General features: G+C 45.9%; 1 protein-coding gene across 12 annotated transcripts in view; it reads right to left on the reverse strand.

Annotated features, from left to right (window-relative positions):
* Positions 1-12121, reverse strand: part of LOC138567640 (zinc finger protein 391-like) — a 954911-nt gene extending 942790 nt beyond the window's left edge. For 7 of the 12 annotated variants that reach the window (XM_069646090.1, XM_069646086.1, XM_069646089.1 and 4 more), the window contains exon 1: positions 9931-11192. In XM_069646090.1, the coding sequence (XP_069502191.1) occupies positions 9931-10002 (72 nt within the window). In that variant the 5' untranslated portion in view covers positions 10003-11192. Of the gene's footprint in view, positions 1-9930; positions 11198-11812 lie in introns of those variants that run through there. The other 5 variants (XM_069646095.1, XM_069646094.1, XM_069646092.1 and 2 more) reach the window with 3 other exon arrangements.
* Positions 12122-16978: the final 4857 nt, after the last annotated feature.

The raw sequence follows: 16978 nt of genomic DNA on the forward strand, positions 1-16978 counted from the left end.
TCCTCCAAAACCATCAAGGACCACATCGACTCCCTGGCGCCTGCCCTGGCCGACTTCTGCAATCATTCCTTTGCCACTGGAATCTTCCCTTGCCCCCTGAAGCACTCCCTTGTGCACCCTCTTCTTAAGAAACCTTTTGCCGACCCGTCTTGCCCGGCCAACTACCGCCCAATCTCCATCACTCCTTTCCTTGGCAAACTCCTGGAAAAGCTGGCCATCTCTCAGCTTAATCTCCACACTGAATCTGTTGGTTGCCTCCATGACCATCAGTCTGGCTTCAGAGCTGCCAGAAGCACAGAAACTGCTCTCCAGAACATCCGTGAAGACCTACTCTCCAACCTTGACTCCAACACCCCCTGTGTCCTCATCTTACTCAATCTCTCTTCTGCCTTTGATACGTTCAACCATGCCATCCTGCTCAATCGTCACTGTGATAACCTGGGCATCACTGGACAGGCCCTGGAATGGCTAACTTCTTTCCTCTCTGATCGACGCTCCCAGGTTCAACTTGGGTCCTTCCTATCCTCTATCTCTACCTGTGGTGTTCCCCAGGGGTCTAACTTCTCTCCCTGGCTGTTCAACCAACACCTGGCACTTCTTGCCCACCGCATTGCTGTGCTCTGCCACCTCTTCTCCCTCTCTCATCTCCGACTGTCTGTCCGCCATCCAGGAATGGTGTGTTGCCAATGAGCTCTGCCTTAATGCCAGTAAGACTGGGATTCTCCTCATCGGTGCCCCTACTCAATCCTTTCCTGTCACTCTCTGGCCAGCCTCTCTTGGCCCTCTTCCTGCTCCCACCTGTGAGGCTAAAAACCTTGGGGTCATCTTCGACTCCACACTCACCTTCTCTCCCCACATCTCTGACGTCTCTAAGAAGTCACACTACCAGCTGCACCTCCTCAGAGGTATTCTTCTTTTCCTCTCCTTCCCCCAGAAGCTCACTGTCTCCAGAGCTCTGGTTCTCTCTAGGCTAGACTATTGCAACAGCCTCTTTCTAAATCTGCCTGCCTCTACTCTCCGCCCTCTGCAACTTATCCAGAACAGGGCTGCGAGATTTATCGTTGGCCTCAAGCCCATAGACCGTATCTCTGTTACACTTTTTGGCCGTTGGTCCCCTTAGCACCGTAGCCGCTTATGCGGATTGATCAGATTGAGCACATCCAAGATGGAGGACCACTGTACTACCTGGGCGGAGAGCAGAGGTTCAGTCTCTGCACGTCTGCCAGAGACAACGGGGATCGCTCACGTGATTCCTTATACGGAACCGAGATTCGGTTTCCTTTGCGTCGCTACTGTTGTTGCAGGCGCTCCGTGAGTTCTCTTCTAGGTGCTCATAGAGTTAACATTCCTTCCCAGACCTGTCTTCCTACCTTTCATCTCTAACTCTGTGCTTCTGTTCCGTTTAGGTTCTATCTGCAGGTTCTCCCGTTCGCCCAAGCTCCTCGACTGCTCACTTCAGATTACCGCGTTCCCTTTCTTTCTGCTAGTCAACTTCATCCCTCCAGGTATCACTTCTCTCCTTATATCAGCTAGAGTGAGTTCCTTCCTTCAATCATTAGGGAATTACTTATCCCACAAGTCATCCTCATTTACCCTCTGTTTGTTTCAGGGATCCTGTTTCCTAGTGACTCCAATTCAGGGATGCTGGTAATAACCCCCTGATTCTTAAGTAATGCCGCGCTAGAAGGTGAGGGACTCCTTTCCTAATTGCACTATTATTTAGCCCTATTTTTCCTTTCTCTCTAAAGAAAAAAACCCTTTGTTTCTCTGTTACTAGAGGAAGCCTTCTCGCATCCAGTACCATCCCAGGCGTTGGTGAGAATCATCGGCACGGCTATCCAGTCACCAGTACTCAGACTCATCCAGGGTTTTCTTCCCCAGGGGGTTTCCCCGACGGTCGTGTCCTTTCCTCCCGGGTTTTTACCTCCGGGTAGGGAGGGACAGGTCGGTTGGGGGAGCTTTCACTTACGGCATTGGTTCTTCCATCGGATATTCAGCTGTCTGCCAAGGTGAGATCGTATTTGCTTCTACAACTGTTTGGTTACAATTGTATTGAGGAGTGAACAATAATAGTCTCACACTATCATTGTAACAGTTAGCGATGCCCATAATTGGCAGACAGTAATACCATGGAACAGCAAATGCAGCAGCTCATGGCTGCCATGCAATCAATGTCATTGGAAATGCAGTCCCTCAAACAAGATAATGCCCAATTGTGACAACAAGTTGCCCGGGCATTTTCAGATTCACCTCCATCTATATTACCTACGGGCAAGTTCGACGGTGACCCACATAAACTCAAGGAATTTCTAGACAGTTGCACCGTTCAGTTTACATTTAAATCCTGCTTCTTTCCTACTGACAAGGATAAAGTGGGTTTTGTGATATCCAATCTTTCTGGACCCGCTTTATCCTGGGCTACCCCATTAGTGACATCAAACAATGCTATTCTAGATTCCTACCCAGCCTTTACAAATAGTTTAAAGTCAATGTTTAGCAGACAAGAGATTTCCGTAGCAACCCAAGAGAGACTTCTCGACCTTAAATAAGGCAGTAAGGATCGTTTGGCATACATTACCCAATTCAAACAGTTGTCCTCCGAGACGGGTTGGCCAGATGATGGACTTCTTACTTTGTTTAGACGAGGGCTGTCCGACAAGCTCAAAGATGAAGTCTCTAAAGTCCCTCGTCCTGCTAATCTATCAGACATGATTACCCTTACCATGCAAATAGAATATCGAATACAAGAACAATCTCATGAAAGAAGAAAACAAAGGTATTCGACCGCATATCGAACATCCTCCAATTCCTAGTAAACAGGTCCAAGCCAAAGAACCTATGCAGATAAGTTCAGTGAGAGGACCTCTGTCCGCTAATGAGAGAGAGACGAAAATCACTGGGCCTGTGCATGTATTGTGGATCCTCTTCCCACATATTGCGGGATTGCGCTATTGTTCCTCCCAGTCGTACTCAAGTTTCAAGTTTGGGAAACTCCAAAACCCTACCGTAGGGGGAACAGCGTTAGGAGTTTATCAATCAGGTTCCCCACATAAAATGAGCTTGACCCTAGAGACCTCTACTACCACTCAAACCATGGTTATCGTATCTTTGACTATCATGTTACCAGACCAAGTTCTACAAGGAATACCCGTGTTAATTGATTGCGGAGCCACAGGAAATTTCCTAGATGATAAATGGGTCACGTAACATGGGATAGCCCGTATATCTAAGAAAATTGTTACGCCAATCCAGGGAGTTGACGGAAGTCCTTTGAGCTCAGGTCCCATACGAGAACATACTGAACCAGTCACTTGCATGATTGCAGCGCACAAGGAGATCTTAGTTTTTGACCTCATAAAAGCCGCCCACTTTCCGGTAATTCTAGGTCTTCCTTGGTTAAGGGTTCATAACCCCTTTATAAAATGGACCGCTGGGACTCTTTTTCTAGGGTCTGAATATTGTGTACACCATTGCCTGTCCCATGAGTCAGTAGGCATCCATATTCCAACAGAAGTTTCCAACTCCTCAACTGTACCTACCATTAACCAGCTAGAAATCATTCCTGAATGCCATAGGAAATTTCAATCGGTATTCGCAACACCTGAATTTCCTACTCTACCTCCAGACAGGAGAGACGACTGTCATATTGATCTACTTCCTGACCAACCTATTCCTTTTGGAAGGATGCATGTTCTCTCTCAACTAGAAAAGGCTTCTCTAAAGGACTACCTCCAATCCAATCTACGTAATGGACTCATTACAGAATCTGTTTCTCCAGCGGGCGCTTCTCTTTTTTTTATTCCTAAGAAAGACTCTGATGAACTTCGACCATGCATTGATTATCGGGGCCTTAATAGGATTACCATAGCAGACAAATATCCTATGCCTTTAATACCTGACATCCTCGAAGCAGTACGGGGGGCTGTTTTCTATACTAAACTGGATCTCAGAGGGGCATATCATCTCATTCGTATCGGCCCAGGGGATGAGTGGAAAACAGCATTTCGGACGCCTTTTGGACATTACGAATACCACGTAATGCCGTTTGGATTGGTAAACGCACCAGCGGTTTTCCAACGATTTATGGACCATCTGTTTGCAGAAATTCTATTAATTTCTTCATCATCTACCTAGACGATATTCTAGTTTATTCATCGGACAGAGAAGACCACATTAGACATGTGAACACCGTTCTTGAACGTCTCCAGTCCAACCATCTATACTGTAAGGCGTCTAAGTGTGAATTTCACCAAAATCAAGTGACTTATTTAGGGTTTGTCTTAGCTGCTCAGGGCATATCCGTGGATCCAAAAAAAGTATCAGCTGTATTAGAATGGCCTGCTCCATCTAGTGTAAAAGAAATCCAATGATTCTTGGGGTTCGCAAACTTTTATAGAAAATTAATTCCCTGCTTCTCGGAGATCATTTTACCCATAATCCGACTCCTGAAAAAAGGGATTCCATATTCCTGGGATGAACTGGCACAGAAAGCATTCCAGACCTTGAAGACAATGTTTACATCTGCATCCATCTTGACAACTCCCAACCAGTCCAGGCAATTCATCGTGGAGACTGATGCTTCCCAACACGCATTAGGCGCAGTCTTACTTCAACTCTCGGACCAGGGAGATGAAAGACCAGTGGCGTATCTTTCTAAAACCTTCAATGCTTCGGAACAGAACTATTCAGTTCTTGAGAAAGAGCTGCTAGCTATAAAAAGAGCTTTCGAAGAATGGAGGCATTTGTTATTGGGATTACCGTTCCCGGTGGAAGTCCGCACAGACCATCAAAATCTTAGAGTACTGCAACATGCGCATACTAACAACAGTCGACAAGCCCGCTGGGCATATTTTTTCCTTCCGTTCCGAATAACATTCACTTTCCTTCCTGGAAAACACAACTTAAGGGCGGATGCCCTTTCTCGCAAAGACTCAACTACTACTCGATTTTGTCCAAAATAATTGTTTCCCAATGCAAGTTTTATCGCTGTTGTTACTCATTTCCTACAAGAGCTGAAATTCGCTACCTCATTAAACAAACTACTTTGCTAAAGAAACGCTTCTACCCATCATCTTACCCAGGAAAACGAATATTATTTTCACGGACCTCAAGTCTTTGTTCCAACATCTTTGTTACAGCAAGAAGTTGTGCGCATGTGCCACGACTCCCGAGAGGCAGGACATCGAGGCTTTCAATCTACTTTAGAGCTAATTCAACAGCATTTCTGGTGGCCGGATATCAGATCAGACATTCAAGACTATGTAGCAGCTTGTTCCATGTGTTCACAATCCAAGATTCCACGAGTACCACCCTTGGGATTATTAACACGGATGCCTATTCCTGAAAGACCTTCGCAAATTATCTCTACAGATTTTATAGTGGATCTTCCCCCTTCTGGTAACAAAACCGCCATAATGGTCACTATAGACTACTTTACTAAATTGGCTCATTTTACACCCTTACTCAAACTGCCTGGAGCTGCACAGATGGCCAAGATCTTTCTCTCTGAAATCTTTTCCCGACACGGCCTCCCGGATACTATTGTTTCGGACAGGGGTTCTCAATACACTTCACTCTTCTGGCAAAAGGTCTGTCATACTTTAGGGATTACTTGAGCCCTCAGCTCGGGATACCATCCCCAGACTAACGGGCAAACTGAACGCCTGAATCAAACCCTGGAGTGTTACTTGCGATGCTTTGTGTCGGCTGCTCAAGACAATTGGGTAGAATTACTACCATTTGCGGAGTTTTCCTATAATAACGCCAAACACTCCGCTCTGCAAACTAGTCCTTTTCATTGTTCATATGGATATCACCCTTCATTTGTTCCCTCAGTCACTACTTCCCCTTTTAACTGTCCAGGGGTAGATACCCTTATCTCAGACATACAAGAAGGTCATAAATTCACCAAACTGTCACTGCAAACAGCTCAAGACCGGGCAAAGAAGTATGCAGATCGTCATCGCCGGGACGCTCCGACCTTAACAGTGGGAGATTCAGTTTGGTTAGCATCCCGGTTCCTACCCCGTCATTTGGTTCATCTAAACTTTCTCCTAGATTTATTGGACCTTTTAAAGTGATATCCCTGGTGGGCTCAGCAGCCGTTAAACTAGCACCTCCCTCTTCATGGTCACGTATACATCCTGGGTTCCATCTATCACAGGTCAAATTGGCAGTACAAGACCGTTTTCATCGGTTGCGCAAAGTTCCACCTCCTCCGGTCTCAACTGACACAGGTCCTGAATTTATTTAGCCCTATTTTTCCTTTCTCTCTTAAGAAAAAAACCCTTTGTTTCTCTGTTACTAGAGGAAGCCTTCCCGCATCCAGTACCATCCCAGGCGTTGGTGAAAATCATCGGCACGGCTATCCATTCACCAGTACTCAGACTCATCCAGGGTTTTCTTCCCCAGAGGGTTTCCCTGACGGTCGTGTCCTTTCCTCCTGGGTTTTTACCTCCGGGTAGGGAGGGACAGGTCGGTTGGGGGAGCTTTCACTTACGGCATTGGCTCTTCCATCGGATTTCAGCTGTCTGCCAAGGTGAGATCGTATTTGCTTCTACAACTGTTTGGTTACAATTGTATTGAGGAGTGAACAATAATAGTCTCACACTATCATTGTAGTGGTTATGTAACAAGCTCTCCTGGACTGAAATCTCTGCACTGGTTCCCAGTGGTTCTTCGCTCATCCGCCTCCAACTCCCTCAGGGTCAGTCGCTACTCCAAGCAACGAGTGGGTGGTAGATCTCTTTCCTCGCTGGGCCCTCCCTCTCGAACAGCCTCCCTGCCTCACTGAAACTTGAGGAGAACCATCTCCGGTTCTGGAAGCACCTCAAAACCTTTCTCTTTGCTTCTGCTTTTTCTCCTCTTCTCCCTTGCTGAACCTGCACTGGTTACCTAGCCACCCTCTGTTCTCGGGCCCAAGTCCCCTCCACTGCCAGTCGGACTCCTGCACTGCCTTCCTGGCAACCCCCTGCACTTGGGACTGTCTATGTATCCCTACAGTCCCACTACTAGCACTTGACACCTGATGTCTGCATTTACCCTCGCACTTGCCACCAGCTGGCCGTACATTACTTACTGTTATTATTCTTTGCACACATTCTCCACACATTCAACACATGTACCACCAGGTACCTAACCCTGAGTAGATTACACAAAATTAAGCCTACTCTTTCCACTACTTATTGGAGACAATGCCACCATTCAGGTACAATGATCCCTATGTGGTGGTCTACGGGTGGTGCTTTTAGGGGACACGCTATGTCAGGAAACCATGGAGCTTTGATTACCCACCGACTGGTTGCAGCCAGGAATACACTGGCCAAGAAATGGAAAGGGGTGGAGGGTCCATAGATAGTGTTAAACTATGGGATAAAATGGCAGCTGAGAAAATGATGGCAATTATCTCGAATCTATTTATAAGCTAAGACAACGACTGACTCCCATTTATCAAATATGCTCAGGCATACCCTTCACTGGTGTATAGGCTGAGGCTTATGGGACGATTTGAGTCATTGTAAACTTGATTCGTTCCCCTCCTACCCGCCACCACCCTCCCCACCCATTTTGTTCCAGTCGGGGGGTTTCCGGGTGGGGACAGACGGGTAGGGTTCCCTGGTGAGTCGTAAGTTTATTATTATTGTCAGGGTCCTACATGATGAGGATGATCCAGACCTTGTACTGAAATATGAATATTTGTACTAGGCTTAGCAATGGCTTAGTGTTTATTGCAAACTTCTATAGCACTGATGACTTGGTGTATACTACAAATAAAGCTGCTTTTTAAAAAAAGAAGGCTTGTGCCTCCCACATTAGCATCTCTTGCTGAAACCAAATACCCTTGTAGAGTGTGATCATTGCTACACAGGGACACTGGCATGCCAGAAAGAAGAGTTGGGGTTTATTTTGTTTGCTGGCTTAATCAAGGGCCAAAGACTGCCTGCAGGAGTAGGAGGCACATGAGTCTGCAGGAGTAGGAGGTTGAGAGGGGAGGCATGGAAGACAGAAGTAAATGGCCGAAGGAAGGCTTGATAAATGAGGAAGGGAGGATTTGCATTCATGTAAGGTCTTTTAGTAGGTAACTAGCCTCATTCTCTTGCATCAGTAATGTTTAAGAGCGATCAAATGAGTGAGTCCATGTCATCTGGACAGCACTGGACTTTCTTTGGAATATCATTGTTTTCTGATGTGTGACGTGAGAGTTCAGGACTATGGATACGTATTCAGGTGACATGGAGTCATAATACCAAACTAAGCGGTTTGCTGGTGGCAAAAGAAATCTTTAATAAAGGAAAAAAGCAATATTGTTACAAATTATCTTTTCAGTGGCCCTTTAAGTTTTAGACACAGAGTTGGAAAAATGGGAGGGTAATGGTTTGGTGCTGAAGGGGCCATCTGCACACAGGAAAAATGTTCTGTGTGTGTCTGTGTTATTTATGCGCAAAGGTAGAAAACAAGCATCAAAAAAGCCAGATATTTTGACTTCTGTGTGGTGAACATGTTTTCTTTGTTGCTGTTGTGATCTTGAGATCACATGCCCATGTACCCTCAAGACATGCCTCGTGTAACAGGGGCATGTCCAAGTTACCATCACTAGCTATGTTGTGCCACTTCACATACTCACAGCAGATTACAGTAGTATCATCATCACACAGTAAGGTACTCAAATCATTGTCAGGTACTCTTACAAATTGCCAGCAACCACAAGAAGTACAAAGTATTACAAAATGTTGCCCTTTTACTGGCATGATTTTATACTACTTTGGTGATTGTTATAAAGCTACTTGTTGGTGGACCGCTTCTAATCTCTGTAATAATCAGTGTTATTACCCACTAATGGTACCCAATTCATCGCCCCCGCAGAAGGATGAAGAGTTTAGTTGGCTCAAACAGGGTTTCGAACTTGTCGCATGGCATCATCCCATTGCCGAAACTAGTATGTTGCACATGAGCTATCCACCCTGTGTGCAAGTATTTGCCAGAAGTTGTCATTATATGCCTAAGTACTCACACCATTAGGCAGCCAATACCATAACGTGACTTAGAGGTCAAGCAATTCTGTAGATATTGTCATCCTATACGCAGGTACACTCACCATATGGCAGATTGTATTTATTTACTGTGAATTGATTTAAGAAAATGAACTCTTAGACAAATCGTTTCTATAAAGGGCAGATTTCGGCAATAAATGTTCATGCAATTAGATCATTTCAAAGGTATTGTTATCACTAGTGCTATGTGCTCACATCATATTGCAACATGGCTGCTTCACCTCAAAGTCTACCTACTTCTTTTGTCTTACCCAATATTGTTTAGAAGCAACTTCGAGGCACTTTTTGTAACCTAACCTTACTTAATATAGCTGGGAACTGAGCACATGTCCCCCACTGCCTCTTTCCATTTCTTTTACACCCCTCTTCTATGCTTCCCTTGTAATATTTGGTACTGCTTCCGAGAACTGTGTTCACCAAATGAAGAGAGCTATTGGCTCTTGTTACACTCTCAATTGAGAGTGAAATTGTAGGGAATGTTATATTGCTGGGGGACCGGCAATCGAATGAAACGCTCTGCAGGCAGGGCTACACAGCGCTGTCGCGTGCTGCAAAAGAACGCTACAGGCAGGAGTTGTGGTATGAGATTGGCGCACGGGCGGCCGTGCGCACAATTAATTAGCAGGACGACACGTCTCCCACGTGTCATGGTGCACATGACTTTTCCACAAGCCCAGGAGGGGCTTAAATCAACATCCCATAGCAGGAGTATACAATAAAACACAAAGAGGCACACAATACATTATAAATTCGCATGGCTGTGGACAACAATGTTCTCTTGGACTGCGGCCAGTTTAAGCCCACGGGACGGACGGGTGCACAGCATGAAGGGTACATCATAGTCCATTGGGCATGGAGACACAATACATAATACACTTACATGGATGTGGACAGCAGCGTTCACTTTGGCCGTGGCCAATTTAAGCCCACTAGACGGGCGGGAGCACCGCATCAATATCCATCACTGTCCACTGGGGTCACTGTGAGACAAATTGGTGCGGACACTGAAATTACCTTTTACTGAGCCAATATTAAGCACACTTGATGGGCCGGAGCACAGCATCAAGATGTCTCACTGTCCATGGGGCATTAGGGGACGCACATAAAGGGGGCAACACTTATTATTTCTGGAGAAACATGCCCATAGACAGCATGCAGGCAAGGCCGCGCCCGTGTTACCGGGGGCCACATCTGCTCTGTGGTATCAGTCCTTCCATGGCGGTAGTCCATGCACACCCACCGCCGGCAAGATGTTGGAGTCGGCTGGTAGCAGCAATAGGGTCCTCCGGCAGCAGGACACTCCACAAGGAGAACAGTGGTGACATAAAGTGGTAGACCCGCTCCTGGCCCATGCTGCGCAGCGGGCCACAAAGATAGGCAGGGTCCAAGTTATGAGGATAGCAGATCCACAAAGACTGCTCTGGCTCCCGCAGCAGTGGCCTGCACTCAGGGAGGTCCTTGTTGGTATGGCCAACGGTTGTCAGGCAAGGCCTGGCAGTTGTGGGGCTTGGGTGAGATGTGACTAGGGCCGGGGGGTGTGCCGCGCCCTCCTCCGCCAGGCAGGAGTCCACTGCCATTGCTGTGGTGTCAGTCTTCGATGCACTACTCTCCCCCAGGCAAGAGCAGCATGCTTTACTGCGGCAGTGGTCCGTGCCGAGCCTCTCTCCCCCAGGCAGGAGCACAATGGCCAGTGATGGGTCTTGTGATGCAGCGGCAGTCGTCGCTGCCATTGGCGGTCGTCGCTGCAGCACTACTTTCTCTCCCCCAGGCAGGAGCAGCGTATTGTCCTTCTGACTGTTTTTTTTTTGTTTCTCTTATAGTGAACATCGGGGGCTCGGGAGCTTGCGCGCCTGCTCAAGCAGAACCTCGTCGGAAGACCGACGGTTGTCAGGGGAGCCCGTCCTGTACACTGGCACCGCCAGGCAGGCGTGTGCAACAGCGTTCTCTGGCACGCTAAACTACCTCGTCGCCAGTTGTTATATTGCTGTGGGACCGGCAATCCGAATGAAAGGCTCTGCGGGCAGGGCTTCTGCCGGGCTACGCAGCGCTGGCGCGTGCTGCAATGAAAAACTGCAGGCAGGAGTCATGGGGGTATGAGAGTGGCACACAGACAGCCGTGCGCAACTTTTATTAGCAGGATGACAGGTCTCCTACGTGTCATGGTGCACGTGATTTTTCTACGAGGCCAGGAGGGGCTTAAGTTATAACAGGAAAACATTATGCCGCACCAAGAGTGCCGTTCATAAACATGAGATACTGACAATTCATTCCTGTTTGTAATATTGTTATCTTTTTGACTATTTAGTAGTGTTAAGTACAAGTCAATAAAAGGTTCAAACTGCAATGATTTTATAATATTGAAGAAAGAGTGCAGTGCATCGTAGCAATAGAGGAGCAAAGTGAGGGTGGCGTAATCTGGTGTTTCAAACTAGGCGCAATATTGTATGGAAACTGGCATGATTGCCCACCTCTACCCTAGAGCTACCTGCTCCTCCTTTAGATTGAGCCTCTGTAGAACTCTGTATATTTGGACGGAAAGAAATCAGCCAGATGCGTTTCAATTTTTCACGTCAACCTAAACCAGGATGGTGAAATTTAGAGCCTAGGTTTGGATGGGGGCAGAATTGGGAGGAACCAATAATGTGAACATAAATCAACAGGCAGAGACAAAGTATATATATATATATATATATATATATATATATATATATATATATATATATTCAACTACTGTCTTCAATAAAACATCGCACACCACTCACCTCATCCGACAGAGACATATCTCGCCAAAGAACGTGATTTTCCGACTCCCCAAATACCTTTTTGGTGGATCCAGTGTTAAATAATGGACAAGGCAGAGTCTGACAGAGAGAAGACCCCAGTAAAGACTGACAGCACGACCTTCGGCCACTATTGCAGTCAGCTCCGTCCACCTCCACCCTAGCAATACCCTGCAACTGCTCCGAGAATGGGACACTCTTCAAGGAGTAATGCGCATGCTCAGCGAATTGAATGTCATCACCAGCGACAGCCCATCACATAGATCTCGTAGCACAGAGTTGTAATAAAAAACACAGAACATATGTCATTGTGTTCCGAGAACCGAACCGAGCAACGTGCTGCCTCCTATTTATCACGTTGGTTTTTCGTAGAATGCGTATTGTACGTTCAGCGGGAGCATCTATGGACGCGTCACTGATACCAGTGTGTTAATGCAACAGTCAAGGACACACAGTGGATAGCAGAATGATGCATGCTAACAAGAGCGCAATAATTGGAATTCTAATCAGCCATTGATTCTTAAGTGTGGGTGACTCTTTCATATACCCATTGAGGAAAGTAAATATAAGTAGAAACTTCCCCGCACAGCAGAGATAGAAGGGATTACTACCACGTCTGCTCTTCCTCGTCCCAGTCGCCTGCCACCTTACGACAGAGACTGGGTAGTAGCCGAATGTGACATGTCACATTTTACATCAGCCAATCTCTGGACTGGCTGATGTAAAATTTACAGTTTAAATGATTTCAAACACCTTCTCAATCATTGTGTGATTGATTTATATTTAAAAACTTTCAGCAATTGCATGGCTTAAAGCACTTATAATACAAGCGTACCACAGCATGTCACCAATCTCTGGACTGGCTGATGTAAAATGTACCGTTTAAATGACTTCAAACACAAAGTATGACACAGTTAACAGTGTCATGTCATGAAGTAATAATACGTTTTCTATCCTGTGCTTTGTCAGAAATAGAATTACAAAAGATGAAGACATTTGAACAGAAGAGCTACAAACTTATTTTGATAAAGTATTTCCACCATAAATTGAATTCGGTTCTTATATGGCGCATCATGCATTGCCGTGCTGCGAAAACAAGCTTGTTGGCCATGTGCTATTGTCCCAGCGCAGTAAAATAGTTTAGCATTGACATGGTATTGGTGGTATAAACTGATTCTAGTGCGATGTAAGAAATAGTATGTAAATATGTTATTTAACCGTTAAACGTGGATGATAATGCATGGTATTAGATCACTGTTTGTAAGGATTACAAAGAGACAAGTGAAATATTTAAAATAAATAATATAATGAAATGTCTTTCAAGCCATGGACATACAGATGAATGTGAACATATATGGAATATGGAATTTCATTAAAGCTTGTACCTGGAATCTGATTATTGAAATGCAATTATCTATCACTATAAAATAAGAAATGTCTCAGAAATATATTAATTTGCAAATTCCATTTTTCGAGCCTAAAAGAAAAACTTGAAAGTGAAGGCATAAATAATTTACTGACCAAAGATTAAATAAAGTCATGTGTAAAATAATTGTCATATGCATTGCTTAAGTATTGGAATTGTCTGAAAAGTGTACTGTAAATGTAGTTGATTAAAAGTAAAAATAAGATATTTATTTTCTACATGTAATTTTATGGTAAAGAAATGCACTTTAATGATATGGTAGATTTTAAGTATTTAAAAAAAAAAACAATCATTCTCAGTATGATAGCTACATTTCCCACTTCCCTAATCATTAATATTCTGGGAGGATAAGCAAAACAGTCAGTCCTCAATGTTTTCGCAGCCATTCAATGGATCCGGTCTTTTCTTACCAATCGTTTTAAACAAATCAGTCTGGGTGCCTACTTATTTCAAGCTCATGCCATGCAATGTGGTGTCCAACAGGTTTAAAACCTTTCTCCCATCCACAAATGGATATTTTACATGAAACTGAGATATCCTTATTTAAATATACAGACAATAACCTGATTGTGGTTAACTTAAAAGAGGGTGATGAGACCACATCCGGAAATACTGACTAGTCTCCGTTAAAGAGTGGAGGACTCTAACGCCTTAAAGATCAATAACAGCAAATCCAAAATTTTGTAGGTAAATGAAAAGCCTAAAAGTTGAACAACCCTCTCCTGGCCAACCTCCTTTGGTAACTTCCCAAAACCGAAATGTGTTGTTAAGAATCTAGGTATTTATGTTGATTTTGAGCTAACTTTAAAGAGCCAAACCTCATCAATAACTAAATTATGCTTCATGTTAATAAGAAAAATCTGATATATCCTTCAGTTTCTCTCTCTCTCTCTCTCTCTCTCTCTCTCTCTCTCTCTCTCTCTCTCTCGCGTCAATTAATGTTCATAAACTCCATCTGCTCTCATGTGGAATATGGAAACTCCTGCTACCTTGGGGTTCCCAAAATACACTATCACTCTACCTCAGAGAGTGTAAAACAGAGCTGCAAGATTGATAATGAAACTTAGTAAACATGACCATACCAATCCAGCGCTGCAATCCTTGCACTGGTTGCCCGTAGAGAAGCAGATCATTTTTTGAATTATGTGTATTGTTCATCACCATCCAACAGCTACTTCTTTAACATATCAATTTGCACTTTGCACACCCAGATATCACCCGAGATCTGAACTGGACAGGAAACTCATCCCAAAATTTCAGAAAGAAAGGAAGGGCAGACGCACTTTCTTGGTCCAGGCATGTAGCAACTTATAATGGTTCAATACCATTGGAAAATCCTCTGACAATCGTCCCCTATATGCTTAAGTACTGTTTTACAAATAATAATAGTAAGGCACTTCAAAACACGGTGTAAAATACCTGAATACTAACTACACATGCAGCTGAACCTCTCAATTGAAGCCTGTTGCTCAAAATTGTAAAGGCTGGAGGTGATGCCCAAGTATGTGCCATACAGGCCAGTTAAAAATGTTTACCTTTGCAGAGAGAGCATACTACTGTTAGCAGATAGACTCTGAAATTATATACCACAAAATGCCAAGGAAATGCTACCCGACATGAAATTAATTGAACATGAGCACTAAGGGGGGCGCTGTTGCGCACACAGCCGAATGTAGCAGCCTGTGTGAGCTCCCGTGGCGGCTGCGGCCAATGATAAGATATTTTATCAAATATTGGGCAATTTTGTGTGAAAGCAACTATGAAGTCATCTGAATGACCCCTCTGCATGCAGGCGGAAGTTCGAACGATCGGTCTCCGGGATTCGGAGATACGTCACATGAAAAGGAGATTGCCGTGAGAAGACCTTCTCAGGCCCTGGAAACCACGCAAATCTATGTTGGGTTTGGCGCAGAGATACAAGCCGCCTCCCCTGCTGCTTTGTCACCAACGCTTGAGGAGCCTCCGGAAGACAGCAACACGGCGCAGGATTGGAGACGGCACATTTATTCTCCCCACTACCTCTGGGACCGCTGGCACTCCGGGTCTCCCCGTTGAGCGCTAGCGAACATAAGGACCCTCCGGACTCTGAGGACTGGCCACAGTGCAGCACGACCCGGTAAGACGGGCGGGCGAGGGTGGGCTCAAAGTAAGTGAATCCACATTCACTCTAAGAACACGCCACATTCCTGCTGGTGCCCCCCCCACCCCCAGACCCAGAGAGACACAACAGCCCAAATCATGCCGGGAGGCCCACTCCCCTCTGACATCATAAACGCTGGTACGAGTACAAGTGGCATATGTGGCCCCTCCCGGCGCAGATCTCCACAGCGGGGGCCGCCCAGCTACAACCGGAGGTGACACGTGGAGCGCATCATGTTCCAGGAGGCCTGCACACACACACCAGTGCTGGGCCACGCGTGAGAGACAGAGGAACTGGCATACGAGATACATGTACAAGCCTCAAAAGTGTCACCAGGCTGGAAGCCCCAGACGCTCACAACTGGGCAGACGCATATAACTGCAAGACTCCAGGGTAGCGATAAATATTGTGACAACCAGCATCAGCGTGCCACCCTGTGGGGTAACTTACTGCATTGCCACTGCTTTGATACATGAGAAGCCACCCTGGAGAGTAAGGGATCAGGTTCTACAACCAACGCATGCAGGAGAGTGAAAACGGAGAAATAGTAGAGGAGCCGCCCTGCACGGGGGGGAAGGACATCTCCTGGCCTCACCACCCCAACATTGCCAGGTTCACTCAGAGGTCTCAGGTGCTGGGACGCAACAGCAGCGGACAGTGCCCCACCATCGGAGGACGTGTGGCAGCAATAGCGGCGGAATAGTGTAAATGTGCTCCCCCAGAGAAGGAGCTCCAAAAGTAACCCGCAATACGCCGACTGCATACGGGGGAACCTCACCAATAAACTCTCCCCTCAAGACACACAGGAAATTTCAAGTTACATTATTAGGGCAGGTCGCAGACATATGGCAAGCATGGGGGATGTCACAGAGGCAACGCCAAACCTGCATGGACTTGGGAACCTACACTGCTGAAAGGGTCCAGGCCCCCCACGGAAGTGCTACTGATAAAGGACAAGTCTGATACAACAGAAAATCAAAGCAGGGGACCCCGGAAATCACACAGGCCATGCACTCATAATTGGGGAGTGAAAAGAGCCGGAACAAAATTCAGAACGAACTGGAAGACGATGCCCAAAGGGGCAGGCCCCAAAAAGGGTAAAGGAGCGATAGACAAATTCACGACAGTGGTCAGAACAGACAGCATGGCTGAAGCAAGAACGGAGCAGACACTCCAACATACACCCACATCACCGGCAACAATCATGGATCCTCAGGCAGTATTTGCGTCAATGTAACAGGGCTTTGCGGCCTTGAATGAAAAATTGGATGGAATCAATGCAAACGTAGCAACTATCGAGAACCAGCTAGAAAAAGCCACCAGTCGCATCACGGAAGTGGAGACGCGGATTAGCACAACAGAAGATGCACTGGAGGCGCAGCGCAACACAGTGACGGAGATGACTAAAGATCTGGGAACGGTGAAGCTTAAATGCAAGGATTTGGAGGCTAGGTCACGCCGTAACAACATTCGCATAATTGGAGTCCCGGAAGAAGACCTCAAGGGCCGATTGGAGCTTGCTGTAGAAAAATTGCTCAAGGACCTGCTCGGGGACCCTGGCTGGTCTTCCATGTTTGTGGCG

Source organism: Ambystoma mexicanum, chromosome 2p (assembly GCF_040938575.1).
Source record: "Ambystoma mexicanum isolate Mex_15411 chromosome 2p, UKY_AmexF1_1, whole genome shotgun sequence".
In the NCBI taxonomy this organism is placed as follows: domain Eukaryota; kingdom Metazoa; phylum Chordata; class Amphibia; order Caudata; family Ambystomatidae; genus Ambystoma; species Ambystoma mexicanum.